Raw genomic sequence first — 24,647 nt, forward strand, 5'->3', positions numbered from 1 at the left:
GGAAATGTAGCACATAATGTAGCGGCATTATTATTTGGGGTAATACCTGAGGTCCACAGCCATGGAAAACTAGGATGCGACACACCAGAGTGAGGTTAAGAGCAAAAGTTTAATAGGCAAACGAAAGAGAAGAGCTCTCTGTGCAGAGAAAGGGGTCCCAGAGAAAATGGGTTGCCAGTTCTGCAGTAAAATGCACAGGGTTTTATGGATGAGCTTGAGGAAGCAGTGTTTGATTTATATAGGGAATGAAAGATTGGTTGGACCAGGTGCGCCATTTGCACAGTGCATGAAGAAGCTAGCCTAACACCCTAATCTTTGATTATGCAGATGGCTTCTCTACCTGGCTGATGCCATGTTGCCTGTTCCTTCACTGTACACCTGGTGAAAAAGAAAATGGAGGATGGAGTCTTCATGTTGAATATACCTGGTTTCCAGGTAGTCCTTTTCTATCGGCACAACTGCCAGCATTCTCCTATGCGCTTCCAGCTTGCTTATCTATGTTTGTAGCTCAATTTTTCAGGCTGCTGTTTGTCAAAAAAGAAATAATTTTGGGGTTGCTTTTTGTTCAGAAAGAAGCTCTGCTGAGGACTCTCTTACCCTCACTATCTGCCTAAATAATTTCTTTTTAACTCCTGTATCAATATCACTGGTACCATTTCAGAGTACTGGGGAAAGTCAGGGTTACTCAAATAAACGGCACTCAAAAAATCGTTATTCCTTTAGAAAAAAACATAATTAAGTCCCTTAACTCTCATTATACAAACATATAGTTTCCAGAATAAAGAGCTAATTGCAAATAACAACAAACTGCTGCATGAATGGTTGCAAATCATAGATGTGGTGAAGAAGGCCTTTCTAAGCAACATGCAGATCCAGAGACAAAAAGGGAACAGACTGAAGCACTACATAAAATTTAAAATTAAAGTATGATGAAAGAGCAGAAACTACTAGGTGGAAACTGAGCAAAAATAGTTTTCACATATGAAACAGAAAAATGTAAGATATTCAGAATGTATAGAGTTCCTATAAATCCATAAGAAAGCAAAAATAATCAACAGAAAAATGGATTAAGAATATGAATTGGCGATTCATACAGTCTATAAATGCCACTAAACATATAAGAAGCTGCACAACCTCATGAGTAACCAGAAGCATCAATAATAAAGGTTAATGAAGTATCATTTTATCTCCATTAAACTGGCAAATTTTTTTTAAAAGATTGATAATATCCATCATGGACTAGAGCATGGAAAAACTTTCAAATTATTTTAATTGGTTGAGCCATTTTGGCAGTACTTATCAAAATTAATAACGTGCATAGTCTTTAGATATATTCCATTTTGAAGAAACTGGTCAGAAAAACTCCAACGTGCACAGAAAGATAGACATAGAAGGAACATCGACAGTTATGCCAGCATTATTTGTAATAGGGGAAAGGTGGGAACAACATAAGTATTCACCAATAGGTAAATGTTTAAATAAAATGGAACGAGAAAAACACATAAATTATTCCATGAAAGTCTTCAGCCATTAAATATGAGATATATTAGGGGAAAAATGCTGGAAAAAAAATAAGAAAAAGTAAGTTGTAGAAAAGTATTGTCCCTATGATCTTAATCATATTTAAGAAATCCAATCCAATTAAGTATGTGTGCGTGCATACTGCTTGCATATGCATTGGAAGGCTCTAAAAGATTCTGCACCAAACTGCTCTAGATTTAACACCTGCAAAGCCTTGGCCTGTGTCTGACAAACAGGAAGTGCTATTTGAGTTGGCTATTTTTGTGTATAATTATGCATTTCTTAATGATAATGCATTCCTGGATTACTTATGTTACTAAACGTAAACGTATTGGCCAGGCGCGGTGGCTCATGCCTCTAATCCCAGCGCTTTGGGAGGCCCAGGCGGGCGGATCACCCGAGGTCAGGAGTTTGAGACCAGCCTGACCAACATGGAGAAACCCCGTCTCTACTAAAAATACAAAATTAGCCAGGCGTGGTGGCGCACGCCTCTAATCTCAGCTACTCGGGAGGCTGAGGCAGGAGAATCGCTTGCACCCGGGAGGCGGAGGTTGCGGTGAGCCAAGATCGCGCCATTGCACTCCAGCCTGGGCAACAAGAGCGAAATTCCGTCTCAAAAAAAAAAAAAGTAAACGTATTTCAATCATTTTAACACTCTGCGCCCAGCTGATGGCCAAGGGTAAGGCCCGTTCATTACTACTTTCTCCATCCCGAATCCAGCAGAATGGGTAATGGACACAAGGTAAACAACTCCCGGAAGAACCTTGCGCCATCCCACCCGACCCCGCCCAGCCTCCCCTCAAGCAGTGCGCAAGTGCGAAAAGGCGGTGCCCAGCGCTCCACCGTCCAGCCCTCCGCGGAGGCGAAGACGTCACTGAGCAGCGACGCGCACTTTTAGGACGTGTTTGTAACCCGCCTTCCGGAAGGAAGCGGTTAACGATGGCGACCGCCACGGAGCAGTGGGTCCTGGTGGAGATGGTTCAGGCACTCTACGAGGTGGGCTCTGCGCCGTGAGCGGTCCGCGACACACCCGGGCCTGGGGAGGGTGGGACGGCGCGTGTGGATTTGTGGCCTAGGACCTCGGCGGGACTGGCTCGGTCACGCCCAGACTCGGCGTCTCTTGCTGGAAGGACTGCCGGGAGCTTCTATTCCCAGCGGTTGAGTGTAGGGAGGAACGGGCGGGGGCTGGGACGGAGGGTCTCGGTTTGAGTTCTTACGCTCCGGGTCCCCTGGAGGCTCAGGAAAGGAACACGTGTAAGGGGACGCAGGAGACAGGTCTGCAAAAACCAGAGTTTAGACGGACGATAAAACGAAGTGGTGAAAATGAGTGGAAAACCTTGGTCTGGGAAGGTCCTAAGGAAGTCAGTTCTTTGGAACTATGGAACAGTTCGTTGGGGAATAAAATTGTAATAAATTGGAGTTTGTTTTTGTCGAAAAGAAACCAAGTGATTTAGGATCTGTGAATAAGAAATAGTTTGTCATTCTTCTGCGCACATCAGTTTTCTATCTTATAAAGATACAACTAGTTTAGTAGATATTTATTTATTGAGACGGAGTTTCGCTGTTGTTGCTCAAGCTGGAGTGCAATGGTGCTATCTCGGCTCACTACAACCTCCACCTCCCAGGTTCAAACGATTCTTCTGCCTCAGACTCCCGAGTAGTTGGGACCAGATACCACCACACCCAAGTAATCTTTTTTTTTTTTTTTTTAAATAGAAACGGGGGACTTGCTATGTTGCCCAGGCTGGGCTCGAACTCGTGGCCTCAAGCAATCCTCCTGCTTTGGCCTCTCAAAGTGCTGGGATTACAGGCATGAGCCACCACAGCCAGCTGCAACTGAATTTTTAATTTAACTTAAATAGCCCCGTGTAACTTAGTGACTGTCCACATTGGACCACACAAATCTAGATGCTAGGGATAGTGCGGTGAACAAATAGGCAAAAGTCCCTGTGCTTATAGAGCTTACATTCATTTCAAGTGAATTTCACGTTACTTTTAATGATTTAGTATCACCAAACTTCATATCACTATCTACTGTTAGGGGTAATGATGGTGTCTTCCATTGCAGGACATACTGGGAATGTTATCTTGAAACATTGCAGAGACAGCAGATATGGCTCTGTCTTATGCTCATATATTAAGTGATGCCCAATATTAGGTTAATTATAGTGACCTAAAATGAGTCACTAAAATTGAATGATCTTTTTTATAAATGATTTTTTAAAGAAATGGATTATTTTCTGTTAAATGTTGTTTGCTTCCTTTTTGAAGACTGACAGTAGTGTAACTTTTCATTCCTGGAAACTGTCCAGCAGTGAGACTTGGGAGAACTCCTTTATGTAACATTTCCTGGGAAGGAAAAGAAGTGGTGTTTGTGATTTTTATTCACTAGACAAATAGTTTCTCAACTTTTCTTAGGGCGATTTCTTTTTGGAGTGAGCTCTTAACTAGTGGCTTGGGCAGATGTTTGCTTGCTAGAATCCAACTATTGAGAAAACTAAAGGGGTATTTAGACTTACTCGTAAATGAATTGTGTTTAGGGGGATGAGCAAATTTTAAAATTCATCATAAAGATAAACTTCTTACTCCCAATTCCTATGCACGTTGAATGTAGAATATGAATATCTTGTATAGTGTACCCAAAAAAGAAATAACCACTGAAATTAAATAATCTGATAGTTGATATTGTTTTAAATGTTGGGATTCTGTGTTAGATTTTATTTATTTATTTATTTGAGATGGAGTTTTGCTCCTGTTGCCCAGGCTGGAGTGCAATGGTGTGATCTTGGCTCACCACAACCTCCACCTCCTGGGTTCAAGCAATTCTCCTGCCTCAGCCTCCCAAGTAGCTGGGATTACAGGCGTGTGCCACCACACCCAGCTAATTTTGTATTTTTAGTAGAGACAGGGTTTCTCCATGTTGGTCAGGCTGGTCTCGATCTTCCTACCTCAGGTAATCTGCCCACCTCGGCCTCCCAAAGTGCTGGGACTACAGGTATGAGCCACCACACCCGGCCTAGATTTTATTTTTTTAATTTTTATTCCCAAAGAAGTTTGAAAAGCTAAAAATATTAGGGGTTTTTCATGTGAGGGAGAAATCACCTGCTATTAGAAATGGGGAAAGGAATGAATAGAAATTAAGGGAGCTTCGAAAGTAAATTGTTGAGAATAGGCTAAAAGTCATAGGAGACAGTATATGCAGGTGTAGTAAATTTTATGTGCGGGTGTTAGAAGTGTATGTTTCATTTCTCACTTGTTTCGGACTCACTCTTAGGCTCCTGCTTACCATCTGATTTTGGAAGGGATTTTGATACTCTGGATAATCAGACTTCTTTTCTCTAAGACTTACAAATTACAAGAACGATCTGATCTTACAGTCAAGGTAAGAAATTAAATCTGTTTTAATTATTGGGTATGTGATTATAGTTGCTATGTCCTTCCAGAAAGGATTTGTGGTGGCTCAACTATGTGTGTTAAAGCATTTTCTGTAATGTAAGGAAATCAAGGGGAATGAAATATTGGGGTAGGCAAAATATGGGGAAATCTAGAAATAAAGTCAGTACCCAAATGAAGACCGTATTATGGTCTTGGATACTTTGCTAGGAGTAAACAGCCGTCTTGCAAATAGATGGTTAGAAGGAACCCTGGGCAACTGCTGGAGTTTGAATGTTCATAGGAGGGTTGTGTGAGTTGCTGCAGAATAGCGCAACTATTTCTGAAGTGTAGGATAAAGTTTCCCCTGTGGTCTTCTTAAAGGAGAGTCAGAGTAGAAAAGAATCCTACTCATACCACCTCAAATGGAATTTTGATGTGTTGTGTATGGTAAAGAAAAAAAAATTCTGAGCATAGAAGTTAAATTTTCATAAATTAACAAGTCACCCACAAAACTGCATGGAAAAGAGCCTCTAGCACTAGTGATAAGGAAAGAGGCGGGCGTGGTAAGTGCACAAAACTCACAAGTGATTCTGTTTTTATTCTAGCCACAACTAGACATGGTATTTCTAGCAGTGTATTCACTGTGACTTTTGCATTGCAACAGACAATTTTGATACTGCCGAAGTTGATGTAAAGTGACTGCGCCTGAAAAGCTTCGGGGGTTTGAATAAGGATAGCTATAATAACAAGTGCTATGTGGCTTACAGAGGAATAAGCGATAAGTGATGTTAAGTCAGTTTGTCTTAGACAAATAGTGCTTGTTATAACTATTCCTCATAAGGATAGTATGAGGAAGGGGTAGGATATATATTCTGTTAGGGGGCTGAGGATGAGGGTAAGTCGTATGATACCGTAGCCGCCTAGTTTTAGTAGTACTGCTGCAAGTACTATTGAGCTGGCAGTAGAGACTTCTATGTGGGCTTTAGGGAGTCATAGGTGAAGTCCATGTAGAGATATTTTTACTATAGAAGTCATAATACATACTAGTCATATAAGGTTGTTAGATCAGGAGTTCAATAGTTCTTGATTAGTAAACATTATTATTAGGATATTTAGTGAACCTGAGCTATTTCAGGTATGGATGAGTGTAATAAGTAAGGGAGGGGATCCTCCTAGTGTGTAAAATAAATATGAGCTTGCATTAGGCATTCTGGTTGGTTACCTCAGTGGGTAATAATGATTAGGGTAGGGATGACTGTAGCTTCTTAAAGAATGTAAAATATAACTAGTTCTGTGGCTGTAAATGCTGTAATTTAAAAAGTTTGTAGGAAAATTAATTTGGAAATATGGAGTGTTTTTCCACAGGGGTGATTCATTAGAGAGGTGATGTTGGCCGGCTGGGATTATAAGAGGTAGTAGTCAGGCTGTTTGGATTGGAAGAGGTGATGTTAATGGGTCAGAAGAAAAAGTTAATGAGAAGTTAGATGAATTATTGTTAGGTTGATTTAAAAATAGTAGGGTAATGAGGCTGATGAATAGGCTATGAGTAGCTATATTCAGATTATAGAGTTTTTGGAGAGTCATATTGTAAGACTATAATTGTTGGAATGATAATTTTGGGCATTGGAGTCAATTTAGATTTTGTACATAGTCTAGGCCAGATGCGTTGGAGATGGAGACTAGCAAAGCAAGGCCTACTGCGGCTCTGCAGGCAGCAAATACCAAGAGGATAGTGGGTATGAGGAAACCTAGAGTGAAATGCATGTTTACAGTTATGAGCGTATTTATGATAAATATTGACAGTATGATGCCTTCTAGGCATAATCGGGATGATGTTAGGTGGGATCGATAGATTAGTGCTCCTAGCAGTGCTACGGTGTATGCTAATACAATGTTAATATAAATAAATGGCATTTGGTAAATATGGTCTGTGATAATCTAATGAGTCGAAATCATTTAATTTAAACTATTTACCAATTTGACTCAATCTAATCCTTTTTTGGTTTCATTCATAAATTAGGCCTAGGATTACAATCGTACTTAGTAGAAGGGCTGTACTGATTATTAGGATAAGGTTATTTGTTTGAAGGGCTCATGGCAGGGGTAGTAGTAGGGCGATTTCTAAATCGAATAGGAGAAATGTGATGGCTACTAGGAAGAATTTTATGGAGAAGAGGAGGCAGGTAGAGGTTAATAGATCAAATCCACATTCATACGGTCTGGATTTTTCTATGTAAGTATTAAGTTATGGGAGTCAAAATGTAATTACTACTAATAGAGTTAATAAGGTGTCAGTTATTAGGGCTAGTGCTAGGTTAATTACTCTTTTTCAGACTTTGTTGAAACTAGTTGATTGGAAGTCAGTGGTACTGCTTATACTAAAAGAGTAGTAGGACCCTCATCAGTAGATAGAGACACATAGGAATAGTCATACGACATCTACAGAGTGTCAGTATCAGGTGGTGACTTCAAAGTCAAATGGTGGTTGGATGTAAAATGAATTTTTTTTTTTGAAACAGAGTTTCACTCTTGCTGCCCAGGCTGGAGTGCAATGGCGCAATCTCGCCTCACTGCAGCCTCCGCCTCCCACGTTCAAGCAATTCTCCTGCCTCAGCCTGCCTGAGTACCTGGGATCATAGGCATGCACCACCACCACGCCCAGCAAATTTTGTATTTTTATTAGAGATGGGGTTTCTCTATGTTGGTCAGGCTGGTCTTGAACTCCCGACCTCAGGTGACGTGCCCACCTCGGCCTCGCAAAGTGCTGACATTACAGGGATGAGCCACCATGCCTGGCCTAAAATGAAATTTTAATTGGTGGAGAAGGCAGATGGTGAGAATTGTTGATCCAATAATAACATGAAGTCCATGAAAGCCTGTGACTATAAAGAATGTTGAGCTGTAGATTCCATCAGAGATGATAAAGGGGGCCTCGAAATATTCTGAGATTTTTAGAAGGGTGAGGTAGACTCCTAAGAGGATTGTGGTAAATAGTGCTTGGATTATTTGTTTTTGGTTACCTTCTATTAGGCTGTGATGGGCTCAAGTAATTGGAACTCCTGATGCAAGTAATACAGACGTATTTAGGACAGGTACTTCTAGGGGAAGAACACCTGTTGGGGGTCAGTGTCCTCCTGATTCTGGGGTTGGTGCTAAACTGCAGTGATAGAATGCCCAGAAATAACTGGCAAAGAATAATACTTCTGAGATAATAGGAGCATCCCATATCAGAGGCCTTTTTGGACAACTGCTGTGTGGTGGCCGTGGAATGTACTTTCTCAGACAATATCACGTCATCATTGATATATAGTCAGTGTGTTGGTTAGTAGGCCTAAAGTTTTAACCTTTAACAGTGGTAGAATTAAAGTAATCCTATGGTTAAGTCAGATGTTATTCGGAGAGCCGAGAGAGCTCCTGTTAGTGGTCAAGGGCTAGGTACAACTATATGGTAGGCATGAGTCTGGTGGGTCATTATGTATTATCATGCAAACAAAGACTTACTAATAATGTGAACACATAAGCTTGAATAAGAGTGACAGCGAACTTGAGAATAGTTAGTAGAATTAGAATAATAAGAGATAGTGAAGTTGCAGAGACACTGATAATTGATAATATTAGCACTGCACTGTATTTTATTCTTTTTCTCCTGTAGGAAAAAGAAGAACTGATTGAAGAGTGGCAGCCAGAACCTCTTGTTCCTCCTGTCCCAAAAGACCATCCCGCTCTCAACTACAACATCGTTTCAGGGTAAATTGATTTTGCTACTTGAATTACTTGTATTTGGCTTCTTGTAGTAACCTGCAGTATATAGTGCTTTATATGTAGTAGTCCTTTTTTATCTGAAACTAAACGTTAAGAAGTTCCCAGGAGTAACAGCTTTAGCTCCTGGTTTTAAAAAATTTATTCTAGGGATGTTAGAGACATTTTTTTAAATCTCCAATTTAAGCATTAATGCTTGCCTTTTTTCCCAAGAATGTGCACGTGTTAATATTTCAAATGGTCGAACACTTTAAATGAAAAGCAACAGACTCCTGCTTTTTACCCATCTGGTTATTTTCTGATTTTAAATCTGTTGCATGTTACCTTCATAATTCTAGATACTGTAGTATGCTTAACTACCATTTGTTGATTCACGAACTACAGACAATACCTGTTGACCCCCACAATATGAATTATGGAGCTTCTGCTCACTTATGCCTCTTCCCTCCTTGCTTCCAATGTCTCGTCTATTTTTTACTTTTCGTTCTCTTGGCTATCTTTGCTATATTGTATGTATTTTCATTAATTAAGAAATATATTAAGAATACAGAAAGTTGATATCAGACACCTATATACCTGCCACCCAGAATTAATAGGTGTTAACATTTTGCTATTTTTAATTCAAACTTACTTTTACAGATAAATAGAATATTACAAATGTATCTTAAGAAATTCCTTCGCCTTCATCACTTACTCTTGCCTCTCATACAGATAACCACTGTCTTGAAGTTGGTGATTGTCTTTGCTTATATTTATAATTTTACCATATATGCCTGTTGCCATAAAAATATTTAGTTTATTTTAAAATGTGATACAAGATATTTTCCTGAGCATTATTGTTCTGATTCTGATCTGATCACAGAGGAGCTTTTATTCTTCACTTCTGTAGATCTCTTTAGTCTTATAAAAGTTTTATATATTCTGAAATCAAACCTACCAATCTTTTAAGCTCCGCCTCCCGGGTTCACGCCATTCTCCTGCCTCAGCCTCCCGAGTAGCTGGGACTACAGGTGCCTGCCAGCATGCCTGGCTAATTTTTTGTATTTTTAGTAGAGACAGAGTTTCACTGTGTTAGCCAGGATGGTCTCGATCTCCTGACCTTGTGATCTGCCCGCCTTGGCCTCCCAAAGTGCTGGGATTACAGATGTGAGCCACTGCGCCCGGCCCAAACTGACCAATCTTTTATAGTTTGGTCTTTTGAGGTCTTAGGGAACTCTTTCCTACCCTAAAGGTCTAATTTGATTGTTTTCCATACGATGGCCAGTTGTCCCAGCATTACTAGTTGAATAATCTAGTATTTACCTACTGCTTGGAAATTTCCCTTCTTTGGTAAGCCCGATTCCCTTCTAAAGAGTCTGTTTCTGCCTTTTATTTTTATTCATTGGGTATATTTGTATCTCTGTGTACCAGAGACTCATTCATATATACCACAGCTTTATAATAAACATTGATTAGAGTGTCTTTCTACCTCCATGTTCTTCAGAATTGTCTAGGCTATTCTTGACCCTTCTTCACTGTGAGTTTAGGTTTAGGTGATCATATTTAACCAAAACAATGCATTTGGGTTTTTTATTAGAAGTGTGTTGAATTTATGGATTAATTTAGGAGGCTTGGTATCTTGCTGATACTTAATCTCACTACCCATTTACATGGTATATATTGCTTGTATACTTGGGCCTTTTGTCTTGTATACTTGAGTCTCTCTCTGTCGCTAAGCTGGAGTGCAGACGTGCAATCTCGGCTCACTACAACCTCCACCTCCCGGTTCAAGCCGTTCTCCTGCCTCAACCTCCCAAGTAGCTGGGACTACAGGCGCGAGCCACCATGCCCGGCTAATTTTTGTGTTTTTGGTAGAGACGGAGTTTCACATGTTGGCCAGAATGGTCTCGATCTCTTTTTTTTTAAATTAAAAAGTAGACTTTAATGTCAAAAATACACACTTGGGAAGGGCAGAAAGATCACACACAAGGCTGTCACTTCACACCTGGAGGGTTGCACAGCAGCCCAGCAGAGACGCTCCTCACTTCCCAGACAGGGCGGTGGCCGGGCAGAAGCGCTTCTCACTTCCTAGAGGGTGCAGGGGTTGGGCAGAGGCGCTCCTCCCTTACAAACGGTGAGGGGGCCGAGCAGAGGTGGTCCTCACTTCCCAGACCAGGCAGGGGCCAGGCAGAGGTGCTCCTCACTTCACAGACGGGGCAGTGGCTGGGCAGAGGCACTCCTCACTTCCCAGACAGGGCGGTGGCTGGGCAGAAGCGCTCCTCACTTCCCAGTGGGTGCAGGGGCTGGGCAGAGGCGCTCCTCCCTTACAAACGGTGAGGGGGCCGAGCAGAGGTGGTCCTCACTTCCCAGACCAGGCAGGGGCCAGGCAGAGGTGGTCCTCACTTCCCAGACTGGGCGGGGGGCCAGAAAGAGGCGCTCCTCACTTCACAGACGGGGCAGTGGCTGGGCAGAGGCGCTCCTCACTTCCCAGATGGTGTGGGGACCAGGCAGAGATGCTCTTCAGGTCTTGCTCTCTTGACCTCCTGATCCGCCGCCTGGGCTTCCCAAAGTGCTGGATTATAGACGTGAGCTACCACGCCTGCCCTTCCGTATCTTCTTTCTCCTCCCAAGCGGCTGTTTTCGTCTCCTGGATTTTGATGTTCTACTTAACACCCCTATGTTCTTACCCATGTTGCCCTGCTGGAGGCGTCCTTCCCTCTGGGAAGCCTGACCCAGCTCTAACAGTGCCTCAGGAGATAGGCAGGGAAGCTTAGCGGGTGGGGCCCGCTCGTTTCTATCCCACCTCAGTTGCAGGGGAGGGGTCGGTTGCAGCGGCAGTGGTGGCCCTGACAGCTTTCTTTTGCGGGACCCGTGGCCGGCAGCTCTGGGTGGAGAAAAGTTACTTGATCCCGGAAGGGCTGCAGGATCTTTGAGCTGCATGTCCTTCCCTGTGATCAGCAAGCCTGGAGAGCTGGGCAGGTGGTCTTTACCCAGCACCTTCAAGGCCGCCTTCTCTAGCCACAGGGAGCAGCCCGGAACTGGGGCAGGGAGCACTGTTGGAGCTGCGTCAGGCTTCCCAAAGGGAAGGATGCCTCCAGCAGGGCTGTGTGAGCTGGAGACTCCATGGCCCTTGGGGTAGAAACTCACTGCATGTACCTGGGCCTTGTCATTCTGGTTCTTTTCGGTCAAGCTCTTGAGGTGGACATTTCCCTCCAAGGGCCTGGGACTGCACCAGCAGGAAGTGAGGTTTCCCTGATTCTCCAGGGGCCTAGAGGTGGAGGCTGCTTCCCCATTGCTACAGGGGCCCCTTTTATTGTCCTCCTGTCCCTGGGTCTCTACCTGGTCTTTCACCTCCGTTGCTTCTTTGGGCTCTTCTGCCCTCACCTCCGTCTTCGGGAGCCTGGCTGGGATCACCTGCTCATCTAATGAAGGCAGTCGGAGGTTAAACTTGCGTCTGAGACGAGGGATCCTCACGGGGCTGGGGTGTCCGAACATCATGGAGTTGCGAGCAGACAGCACGGGTTTCTTCCTTGAGGGGGGGCTCCAGTCCACAGGAGGCGGGACCCTCAGTGGGGTGCCCCTGTTCCGAGGGAGAAGACACAGCCTCGTAGGGGCGCCGTCCCACCTGGCTGGAAAAGAAGGCCCAGGATGTCGCTGAGGGTAGAAGAGGAATCGGGAACAGCCCAGGGTTCTCGAGGCAGGCACAGGTGCAGGAGCCGCAGGGTGAGCCCTGCCAGCTGGAAAGGCCTCAGAGATAAGACGAGCAGATTGCCAATGGCATCTCGGGGACCTGTGGTGGAACCAGGAACAAAATACGCTTAGACGAGCACGTTGCCAATGGCATGGCCGGGACCTGCGGCGGAACCAGGAACAAAATATGCCTAGTGAGTTGCCCATTTTGAGCAAGTTGTGCACAGATGAAACTAAGGGTCAGAGCGGAGAGGATACTCCTAAGTCAGCCACTTCTCTGTGGCCGGGTGCACACTGGGCACCTGGGAGCTTATGACATCACCATGGGGCTGGTGACAGAGCCAGGGTGTGGAGGCGTGCTTAGGAGCCCAGCGAGGGTGCCTACAAGAGGAGTCAAAGGACAAAGGGCGAGGCCCCTCCACCGGTCCAGCTGGACTCTAGCCTCAGGGACGTCCTGCTCCTGGGGGCACATGTGTGGCCCTGGATGGGCCCCCCTGTGGGGCTGTTGGGGGTGCAGGGCTGATCTGCCAGAGCCCTTCCCGCCTGGTGCCTGGCCCAGGTGCTGGCTGACACCCAGTGGCCCTGTCTTGGCCGGCCCTGTCCCCTTGGTTACAGCGCCAGAACTTGCTGGAAGCAGGGCGCAGGACCAGCCAGATCTCACCAGGCTTCCCAGGGCCTCTCCATTGCTTCTGTGCCGCCTGGAGCCAGGCCTGCCTTCTCCATGGCTACTGTGGCCTTGAGGGCCACCAGCCTCGCTGCGCAGGTTTCCAAGGAGAGGACACGGTGCCCTGACCTGACTGGATGCTGCCTCTTACCACATAGCCCGCTAGCAGGCAGGGTCTCCACTTCTTTTTACAAGTTTGTCTGAGATCATTCCTCAGGTCATTCAGGTGGTCACGGCCCAGCCAGGCTTTGGACCCGAGCTGTGCCATTCCACAGCTGGCATTCTGGCCTGTGGGCCTCATGATCATGGATACAGCATGTATTCTTATTTATTCCTGTATTCCTGGGGTACTTTGCACCGTGGCATATCTGTAATAAGCACATGCACACCTAGAAGAAGGCTTTCACTTCAACATGTAAGTTGACCATGGCCCACTCTGGGCTCCAGTCCTCTACAAAGATGTAGGGCAGGGACTACCAGTTAGCACAGCACCATCCCACATTGCTCTTCTAATGGAGCCTTTCACCCCAGATGTTCTTTCTCATCTGATGGGAAGTATCCAAGTATGTCAAGATCATGTTCTAGATCAGCTTTGGTCTATCCTAAAAGAAATTCACCAGTGGATTATTCCATATAGATAAAAGTCAGTTTCTCTGGTCTTCCTGGAATGTGTCTAGAAAACAAATACATTATTTACAAGTTAATAGTAGATCAATGTATTGAATTAAAATATGACAAGCATAATTTGGTCATTGTGAGCATGCCAGCTCGGTCAACTATTCACCGCACATTATGATGCCCTAAATATAACTCTAGATTTTCTTATGCCCAAGAGAGGAACATACTCTTGGGTGTCTGGACTAGGGAAACGTGTGAAAAACCATTCAGCCTCTCTACATCTTTTTATTGGAGAATTGAAACTGTCTGTATTCAAAGATATTATTAAAAGGCAAGAAGTGAACTTCTGTCATTTTGTTAATTGTTTTCTGGTTGTTTTGTAGATCTTTTGTTTCTTTTATTGTTCGCTTTATGATTTGGTGAGTTTCTGTACTGATAAACTGATTCTTTTCTTTATTTCATTGACATATCTGGTGTAATATTTTTCTCTTTGGTTACTCTGGAGCTTACATTTAAAAATTTATAGTTATGATAGACTATTTAAAGTTGATTAAAAGTTTTGATCACACATGAACCTGCTATACTATCCCCACATCCCCTGTCAATGCACAAAATTTGTACTTTTTTGCCTTAATTTATATTGTTCTGTATTGGGCATTTATTAAGAACTCATTGTGGATATAAATATCTTTGACTATTTTGATGTTCACCTTTCTCAAGGGTGATTTGAAAGATTGTAAAGCATTATTTCAGTACTGTGGAATTCTCAATTTGAATGTGAATTTGTTTTTAACAGGTTGATCGTGTCCTGTGTTTTTGCTTTAGTATTGTTCTTTCACTTGTGATTGAAGCACTCCCTTAAGCATTTCTTGTCAGGCTGGTCTTACGGGGATGAATTCCATAAGCATGCGTTTGTCTGGTAAAGACTTTATGTCTTTAATTTCTGATGGGTAGCTGTNGCCCGCTAGCAGGCAGGGTCTCCACTTCTTTTACAAGTTTGTCTGAGATCATTCCTCAGGTCATTCAGGTGGTCACGGCCCAGCCAGGCTTTGGACCCGAGCTGTGCCATTCCACAGCTGGCATTCTGGCCTGTGGGCCTCATGATCATGGATACAGCATGTATTCTTATTTATTCCTGTATTCCTGGGGTACTTTGCACCGTGGCATATCTGTAATAAGCACATGCACACCTAGAAGAAGGCTTTCACTTCAACATGTAAGTTGACCATGGCCCACTCTGGGCTCCAGTCCTCTACAAAGATGTAGGGCAGGGACTACCAGTTAGCACAGCACCATCCCACATTGCTCTTCTAATGGAGCCTTTCACCCCAGATGTTCTTTCTCATCTGATGGGAAGTATCCAAGTATGTCAAGATCATGTTCTAGATCAGCTTTGGTCTATCCTAAAAGAAATTCACCAGTGGATTATTCCATATAGATAAAAGTCAGTTTCTCTGGTCTTCCTGGAATGTGTCTAGAAAACAAATACATTATTTACAAGTTAATAGTAGATCAATGTATTGAATTAAAATATGACAAGCATAATTTGGTCATTGTGAGCATGCCAGCTCGGTCAACTATTCACCGCACATTATGATGCCCTAAATATAACTCTAGATTTTCTTATGCCCAAGAGAGGAACATACTCTTGGGTGTCTGGACTAGGGAAACGTGTGAAAACCATTCAGCCTCTCTACATCTTTTATTGGAGAATTGAAACTGTCTGTATTCAAAGATATTATTAAAAGGCAAGAAGTGAACTTCTGTCATTTTGTTAATTGTTTTCTGGTTGTTTTGTAGATCTTTTGTTTCTTTTATTGTTCGCTTTATGATTTGGTGAGTTTCTGTACTGATAAACTGATTCTTTTCTTTATTTCATTGACATATCTGGTGTAATATTTTCTCTTTGGTTACTCTGGAGCTTACATTTAAAATTTATAGTTATGATAGACTATTTAAAGTTGATTAAAAGTTTTGATCACACATGAACCTGCTATACTATCCCCACATCCCCTGTCAATGCACAAAATTTGTACTTTTTTGCCTTAATTTATATTGTTCTGTATTGGGCATTTATTAAGAACTCATTGTGGATATAAATATCTTTGACTATTTTGATGTTCACCTTTCTCAAGGGTGATTTGAAAGATTGTAAAGCATTATTTCAGTACTGTGGAATTCTCAATTTGAATGTGAATTTGTTTTAACAGGTTGATCGTGTCCTGTGTTTTGCTTTAGTATTGTTCTTTCACTTGTGATTGAAGCACTCCCTTAAGCATTTCTTGTCAGGCTGGTCTTACGGGGATGAATTCCATAAGCATGCGTTTGTCTGGTAAAGACTTTATGTCTTTAATTTCTGATGGGTAGCTGTGCTAAGTACAGTGCTCTTTGCTGACAGATTTCCCATTAGCACTGTGAGTATATCATCCTATCTCTCCTGGCCTTCAGGGTTCCTGCTGTGAAGACTCCTGATGGTCTGAAGCAGACTTGCTTCCTTGGGATTTGATGCTTCTCTCTTGCTAATTTTAGAATGTTTTCTTTGTGTTTGACTTTTGACAAATTGATTATAATGTGCCTTAGACAAGACCTTTTTGGGTTGAATATGTATTGGACCCTTGAAGCTTCGTGGAACTGGATGTCCACATCTCTCCCAAGAATTGGGAGATTTTCAGCTATTATTTTGTTAAATAAGTTTTCTGTGTCTTTGTCTGTCTCTTCTCTCTGTTTCTCTTCTGTATTTCCAAAATCTGTTATCGTAATATCATGGCACAAGCCTCATAGGCTTTCTTTGATTCTTTTTCCTCTTTTTTTCTCCTTTTTTCCCTCAGGCTGGGTTATTTCAAAAGTCCTGTCTGCAAATTCAGAAGTTCTTTGTTTTGTTTGACCTTGTGTGCCGTTGAAGCTCTCAGTTGTACTTTTTATTTCATTCATTCAGTTCTTCATTCCTAAAGTTTCTGTTGGCTTGTTTGTTTTCTTTAATGATATCTATGTCTTTGTTGAATTTCTCATTCAGGTTATTGCTTTTTTTTATTATTTGTTAGGTTTTCTATCTGTATTCTCTTGTATCTCATTGAATTTTCTTAAGATCAATGTTTGAAATTCCTTTTAAGGCAATTTGAAAATTTCCATTTATTTAGGGTAACTTTGTGAAACATTATGCACCTTTGGTGGTGTCGAGTTTCATTGCATTTTCATGTTTCTTATCTCCTATGTTTATATTTATGATACTGTTGACATGGTCACCTTTTCCAGTTGTATAGAGTAGTTTATGTAGCGAAAGACTTTCACCTGGAGAAGTGTCTCAGGGTGTCAGTTGGATGGGCTGCATCTGCTTTAGTTCCAGGAGGACAGTAATGTAGTATCCGTGCTTTTTTCTTGCCTTTTTTTTTTTCTTTTGCTGTTATCCATTTTGGTGATACCCGTGAGTGCCTTGGTGACCTAGGCTGCAGGAGTATGTGCAGTTTGTTTTTCTGCTCAGGTTGGGAGTTGTGGAGGAAGGCGGTGGTCTCAGGAAGCTGCATGCCTAGCTGGTGAGTGTGTTACTGAGTCACAAGGGTTGGTTCACCAGTTTGAGATGGGACTGCCCTGGAAACACTCATCTGGCTGTGGATTACTGGGGCTGGTCTGCAGGCTTGCGATGGGGATCTCCTGGAAGCAACAGGCCCAGTTGGTGAGCACACCGATGGCATGAGAAATCAGCCCACAGTTAGTGTTGCAGTCACTAGGATGTGGAAGGCAAACCTCTTTGAGAGTTTGTTTCTAGGATAGAGAGAGCAGTAGCTGCTTTCCTGAAGAACGCTGTTGTAATGACAGGGTAGCCTCTGTCATTACAGAGGAGGCAGTGACCACTAGTTCACGGAGCAGAATATACACAGGTATGGCTTGGCTTTCTAGATAGTGCTGTATGTGGGCTCCTTCTCTGGGGCAGTGTAGCCCTGTGGGCATCAAGCAGCTCCCTAAACTAGGCTGCTAGAGATGGGGTTTCTCCATGTTGGTCAGGTTGGTCTCAAACTACTGACCTCTGGTAATCTGCCCACCTCGGCCTCCCAAAGTGCTGGGATTACAGGCGTGAGCCACCATACCTGGCCTACCTTTTTTTTTTTTTCTTTAAAGAAACTTGCTTATGTTGTTCTTTATTTTCTTCTTGATTTTTTTCCCCCAGGTTTCCTTACAGTCATGCATCACTTAATGACGTAGATACGTTCTGAGAAATGTGTTAGGCAATTCCATTGTCCTGCAAACATCATCGAGTGGACTCACACAGACCTAGATGTGTAGTGTGTACCTATAACCTGGTACACACCTAGACTATTGTGGTATAGCCTGTTACTCCGAGGTTACAAACTATACAGCATGTTACTCTACTGAACGCTCTAGGCAGTTGTAGCAAAATTGTATTTGTATATCTAAATATATTTAAGTATAGAGAAGGCACAGTAGGGCCAGGCGTGGTGGCTTATGCCTGTGATCTCAGCACTTTGGGAGGCTGAGGTGGGCAGGTCACTTGAGCCCAGGAATTGGAGACCAGCCTGAGCAACATGACAAAACCCCTTCTCTACCAAAGAATCCAAAAAATTTGCTGGGTGTGGTGGTATAGGCCTGTAGTCCCAGCTACTTGGGAGGATGAGGTGGGAGGATGGCTTGAGCTCGGGAGGTAGAAGTTGCAGTGAGACAAGATTGTGCCACTGTGCTCCATCCTGGGCAACAGCGCCAGACCCTGTCCCCCCCCCCCCCAAAAAAAAAGTACAGTAAAAATACAGTATTATAATCTTATAGGACTACTGTTGTATATGTGGTCCATTTTGTCAACTGAGATGTCGTTATGTGGCACATGACCGTATGTCCATTAATTGTAGGTGATTGAGACTGGCTCTCTGAGAACACGTCTGCACTCACTGTCCCCAGGCCTGGACTAGCTCCTGTCGTGCCTTTGTGTGGATTACGGGAAGGTACTCTTCCTCCAGCAAGTGCAGCAGCCTGGTGCAGACCTTGGGCTGTGGTGCCAATACCTGGGTGCCCCTTACAGGACGCCAGCTCATGCAGCAGCCTTGCGCTGCCCTTTCTTCTGGCAGAGTTCAGATAGAGCATACTGTGTCCTTAGATAGTTTAGTGGTTATATTTTTATGACTTCATTAGTATTATCCATTAGTTGGGCCAGTGTTATGAGACTCTGTTTTCTTTATTGGATACTTTTGTTTTCCCCAGAGTTAATCATTTTTGTTTGTTCACTTGATTGGTTCTATACTGGTCTTTAATTTAATGTTGTTTTCCTCTAGGAGCATGAAACTCCATTCAGAATGTTCACACGTTAGTTATCTATGGGATTCACTTTCTTTGTTCTTTCTCTGTCCTGCTCCACTCCTGACTGGTTGTTATTTGCAGCCGCTACACAGGGTGTGTCGGCTGGTGTGTCCAATCACCATTAGCTTGAGAATTTCATTTCTCTGTTCTGCATTGGCTATTTCCTATCTCTTGGTTTACAGTAGATTATAGATGGATTTTGGAGAAGGGTCATGGAAGGTGAATTTCTTTTTTGAAACCTACACATCTTAAAATTTTTTATTTTTACCCTTTTGCACTGTACTGATTATCAGTTTTTATTGATCTGTTAGACACTTACTTCCTCAGTATCTGGTGATTGTTAACATCCCTTCTTTTTTCTCAATATGCACAATATTTTTATTGTCATTAAGAACATTATGTAAATTGCAGAAAACCACAAGAAAATAGAAGGATGTTTTGTTGATAGTCATACGTTGAGTGTTACTTTTCTTCAACTTATGCAATACCTATTTATATTCAGTGCTGAGTTGACACAAGAGTAAGTGAATTTACTTGTTTTTCTTCTTTAAACAGCAGCCTTATTGATGTATAATCTATATACCATAACATTTACCATTTTGAAATGTAAGTTTTTTTACTTTAAACAGCAGCCATATTGATACATAATCTATATACCATAAAATCCATCATTTTGAAGTGTATAATTAAGTGGTTTTTAGCATGTTCCCAGAGTTATACAACTATCACCACCATCTAATTCTGGAACATTTTTATCACCCCAAAAGAAATCCCAAAGCCATTCGCAGTCACTTCCCACTCCTTCCTCTGCGCAGGCCTTAGCAACCATTTATCTGCTTTCTTTGTGGACTTGCCTATTCTGGACATTTCACATTAAAAGGAATAAATAATACTTAGCCTTAGTTTCTGGGTTCTTTCATTTAACGTAATGTTTTCAGGACTCATCCACATTGTAGCATGTATCCGTACTTCATTTTATCACGAAATAATATTTCAGTTTATGGGTATACACATTTTGTTTATACATTAATCAGTTGAAGCACAATTGGGTTTTTTCCTTCGTAAGAGTATATGAAAAAATAAAATATGTATGAATAAAACTGCTATGAAATCATGTGTACACATTTTTGCGTGGGCATAATGTTTTAATTTTTCTTAGATATATACCTAGGAGTAGGATTGCTGGGTCATATAACTCTGTGTTTAACGTTTTGAGGAACCCCCAAACTGTTTTCCAAAGTGGTTGCATCGTTTTGTATTCCCACTAGCTACGTATGAGGTTTATAATATCTTCACATCCTCAGCAATGCTTATTATTTTCTATTTTATTGTAGCCATCCTAGTAGGTGGGAAGTGGGATCTTGTGGTTTTAATTTGCATTTCCCAGATAACTAATGATGTTGAGCATCTTTTCATCGGCTTATTGGCCATTTGTATGTTTTCTTGGCTGTTTTCAGTGGGGGGGGTTCTTTCTATCAGTAAAACTGTAAAAGTTCTTTATATATTTTGAATCCTTGTCAGATACATGATTTGCAGATTTTTTTTTTTCGTTCTGTGGGATTTTATTTACTTCTTTGATAGTGATCTTTGAAATTCAAAAGTTTATTTTAATGAAGTCTAACTTACCTGTTTTTCCTTTTGTTGCTTGTGTTTTTTTTGTCATCTGTAAAAACTTTGGCTTAATCTAAGGTTACGAAGATTTACTCTTTGCTGTCTTCTAACCATTTATAGTTTTTGCCCTTGACATTTAGTGTGTAATTCAAGTTAATTTTTGTATATGGTGTGAGGTAGAGGCCTATCTTTATCTTTTTACAGGTGGATGTCAAGTTGTCCTAGCACTATTTGTTGAAAAGACTATTTCCCTTCTGAGTTGTCCTGTTGAAAATCAGTTGACCATATATCTAAGGATGGTCTATCTATTTTCAAGAATGACACACTAAAACGGTCATTGAGAGCCCTGTTAAAATGGGCTTGGCTTTTTCTTCAGTTTTACTGAGGCATAATTGCCAAATAAAAATTGTATATATTCAAGGTGTATAATATGATTTTATATTTTCATGTATATATATACACACACATACACATTGTGAAATAGTGATCACAATCAAATTAATTAACATATCCGTCACCACATTTAGTTACCGTTTGTGTTTTAGAGGGGTGAGGATGGGGTGGGCTTTTTGACTGAGGGGCTTGCACTAGGATAATCAGACAGGGACCTGTTCGTTTATTTGAGGGGACCCCCAAACTTAGTATTTGTAGTTTTTATTCTCTTGGCTTTGTGTTTCCCAGGAGAGGAGTCCTCTCGTCTGTTACTTTGCAGGTAAAAAGCTGCTTTCCACTATTTGGGAGCTGAGTTGAAGGCAAGAGGCCCAGGGTCTTACCTTTCTTTATGTAGCTTACACTAATTTTTGTCTTCAGAGTGGCACCCGTGCCTTCACTCGTTCTTTCTCTTAAGGACTTCCAGTTTATACACAGCCTTTCCAGAGAGCATTTCTTCAGGGTGGAGGAGGGGAGTGACTGCCTATTGTCTAGGCACCCAGCCAGTCCTCCTGTTGTCAGCCTTTCCCGTTTTCCCATGTTTAGAGGAAGCTGGTACCCCGTTGGGGAGCATGTTTCAGGCATTGCTGCTTGGCTTTTCACTGCTGGCCTAGGCTTGTCTTTCTCTTTGATCTCTTTGACTTATCAAATACAACTTGTCCATTTGCTTTCCGGTTTCCAACATTTTGTCAGCTCTTCTCCTTGTTCTGGTCTGGGTAGGTTTAGACCTTTAAACTTTGTATGCATTTTGCATTTGCTTTCCGAGTGTGCTTTCACAAGAGACCAAGGGTTGAGGTGGTTTTTAATGTTAGCTGATACTAAATGGGATGAAGAAATATCAAATCAGGGTGAGTAAAGAGAGGTGGGGTTGCTGTGTGTATTTCTTGTTCATTTCTTTTGACTGTCACATATTCTTTTGTTGTGTGCAGCCTCCACATTTCACTTCTCCATTTTCCTCATGATAGACACCTAAACCGCCCCCATTTCCCACTGCTGCAAAGAATCCTCTGATTAATATTCCCTCATGAACCTAATATTCCCTTGAATTTCTCTGGGGGTATAGAGCCAGGAATAGGATACTGATACATGCCTGCCTAATTTTCCCTTAGGACTTTCCTGTGTCGTCTGTGGTCCCCTGAGATAGTATATAGGAATTCAAGTTTTCCCTACATCTCTGTTTAGCAGTTCTGTTTGCTTTGGATTTCTCTTGCTGTTTGAGCCTTTGAGCATCATTTCATCTACTTTTTAGCTGTTGGAGTTTTCTACTTCTTTGAATGCCTCTTCATATCTTTTACCTATTTTTCTACTGGATTCCCAGTCTGTCTTTTGATTAGCAAAAGTTCTATATACCTTGTAGATTTTAATCCTTAGTCAGTTTTTGACTTAGTACTCTATTACGTTGGTTCTAAGATACATACCGTTTTTCCCTAGTTAAAATCCCTGAAGTGGGGATGAATCTTAAAGCTGCTGAGAGTCACTGGTGAGTCATTGTCAGCCAGGAAGGTAGTTTGTGACATGGTTCTCATTGCCTATGCACCAGTGAACTTGGTGGTGGTGAGCTTACTGTCAGCACTCCAGCTGAGGTGTATGCCCTGCTGGTCAATGAGACAACTGATGGCCGGAGAGATGGCCAGATCTACAGAGCAGAAGCTCACAGAGGCTAGGATGATGAAAGGCTTTGAAGATGTCTTTGTCAGACTTCCCGTTGCCTTTGGGTAGTATCAGCTCGCTTTCTAGAAACGTGATTTAATTGGAAGGACGATAAAACTGTGAGTTTGGTTCAATAGGAAAGTTGCAGCATCAGAACTTGAGAATGGGTGACAGTTAACATGTCAGATAATCTCAGAAATGATAGTGTAGCATGCTGGTAAAAAATGCTGCGATACTGCCAAGAGCAAGAAGGAGACCATGGTATGAAAACTTGTGGTGTCAGTGACTTAGAGGAGAGGGACAAAACTCAGCTAAAGAGGTTTTAGGAATGTCTCGACTGATTTATCTTGCTTCTATTTTCCTTTTCATAAGTACAAATGTAGTGTAACAAAAATCTGTATCTAAGAATGTATAATAGACCTTATCATTAAGCATAAACTAAAAGCTGTACATGACAAGAAAATATCAATGTATTTTAATTGACACTGTTTCTCTTCCTTAGTGATGGATAAAATGCAATTGATCACATCTTAGATTCAGTGAAATACAATAAACCTCTTCTCTATCACCCGTCTGTTAACTTTATCTGTGGTATCTTTCGTTGAACCAAGTTTCTTAATTTTGACTTAGTCAAATGCATCCATCTTGGCTTGGTTTGTGTTTTTGGAGACTTGGTTAAGAAATCATATCCTACCCTGAGGTCCCAAAGACATTCTTCTACATTTTGTTATCTTTTCTAAAATACCTTTTAGGTTTTTAATGTGTCTGGAATTCACTTTGTACCTGGCTGTTCAACTTTATCCATAGAGAAAAATGTGTGTGAAACCTAGTGGTTTGCGGGGTAACTGCTGTCGTTTCCCAGGTATTCATACGCACACAGCTCTCTTGAGTTCTCGGTGGTTTGCGGGGTAACTGCTGTCGTTTTCCAGGTATTCATATGCACACAGCTCTCTTGAGTTCTCGATTCTTTCATTGGTCTCTGCCTGCTCCAGTACCAAACCTGTTGTTAACAGGAGTCTGTAATATTTGCTTCCTTCCAGTAAAGCACCTCCCTGTTTCTGAATTCAGTTAGTCGTTCCTGAACTTGTATCCTTCTGTGTAATTATTGAAGTTCATAGAGTTCTGTTAGAAATTCTGGTGGAATTTTAATCGTGATTGCATTGAGTTTGTAGTTTATTTTGGCAAAAAATAATATCTTTAACATGTTGAGCCATCCCTTCAGCTGACCATCATATAGCTTATCATTTATTACTGTCTTTATATTTTTCTTGATACTGTAAATACTTTGTATTTTGTTGCCTTTATTATTAATTCCAATGGTTTGTTGATTTCATTGAGTTTTTTATGTAAGGTGATCATATCACCTGCCGATAACAATGTGACTCTTCTCAGACGTGTGTGTGTGTGTGGGCACACTTGTTTATTCACATTTTTGGACTTACAATTTTACTGGTATCGTCTTTAGTAATATGCTGAATAGTGAAAAGATACCAAGCATCTTGTTTCCCAGTTAATATCTGTAGATTTTAGGTATTATAGTCTAATCAGTTCGAGACTATTCCCCCGATCCTAGTTTTCTAAGTTTTATAAGTAGATATTAAACTTCATCAAATGTCATTTCTGCATCTAAGATCATTGCATGACTTTTCTTTATTATGTTGTATTTTCTGAAATTCTTGTTATTTAACTTCTATTCATATATCTCTTAGATGTACTCTGTTCTTTTTCTAACTTAGCTGAACACTTAATTTACATTTTTAATCTTTTCTGGTACTGATTCACATTCTCTTTACAAAAGACCCTGAGTGTAATTCAGAATTCAGGCTTAAAGAAAGGTTTTGAAAGATAATAAAGTACATATTCCTTATTACAGAACCACTCTCATGTAGTCTAGGGCAGCACCCCCAGAATAGTTTCATTCCATTGAATAAATAAAATCAATAAAGAAGACCCTGAGTGTAATTCAGAATTCAGGCTTAAAGAAAGGTTTTGAAAGATAATAAAGTACATATTCCTTATTACAGAACCACTCTCATGTAGTCTAGGGCAG

General features: G+C 41.6%; 2 protein-coding genes across 2 annotated transcripts in view; one reads left to right on the forward strand and one right to left on the reverse strand.

The window, feature by feature from the left end:
* The first annotated feature begins 2,362 nt into the window (after positions 1–2,362).
* SPTLC1 (serine palmitoyltransferase long chain base subunit 1) overlaps positions 2,363–24,647 on the forward strand; it is an 82,435-nt gene continuing 60,150 nt past the window's right edge. Inside the window, exons 1-3 of the mRNA XM_017854452.1 lie at positions 2,363–2,517; positions 4,796–4,903; positions 8,549–8,643. Coding sequence (XP_017709941.1) covers positions 2,461–2,517; positions 4,796–4,903; positions 8,549–8,643 — 260 coding nt within the window. The 5' untranslated portion in view covers positions 2,363–2,460. The remainder of the gene's footprint in view (positions 2,518–4,795; positions 4,904–8,548; positions 8,644–24,647) is intronic.
* Positions 10,537–12,583, reverse strand: LOC108516812 (putative UPF0607 protein ENSP00000382826). The gene has a single exon (XM_017854453.1). It carries the CDS (start codon positions 12,529–12,531, stop codon positions 11,212–11,214), a length of 1,320 nt encoding a protein of 439 aa, XP_017709942.1. The 5' UTR covers positions 12,532–12,583; the 3' UTR covers positions 10,537–11,211.

The sequence above is a fragment of the Rhinopithecus bieti genome, unplaced genomic scaffold, assembly GCF_001698545.2.
Source record: "Rhinopithecus bieti isolate Rb0 unplaced genomic scaffold, ASM169854v2 scaffold_38761, whole genome shotgun sequence".
In the NCBI taxonomy this organism is placed as follows: Eukaryota; Metazoa; Chordata; class Mammalia; order Primates; family Cercopithecidae; genus Rhinopithecus; species Rhinopithecus bieti.

Excerpts from the sequence above, each read along its gene's own strand:
- LOC108516812 (XM_017854453.1), bottom strand. The coding sequence starts at position 12,531 with ATGGGCAACTCACTAGGCATATTTTGTTCCTGGTTCCGCCGCAGGTCC.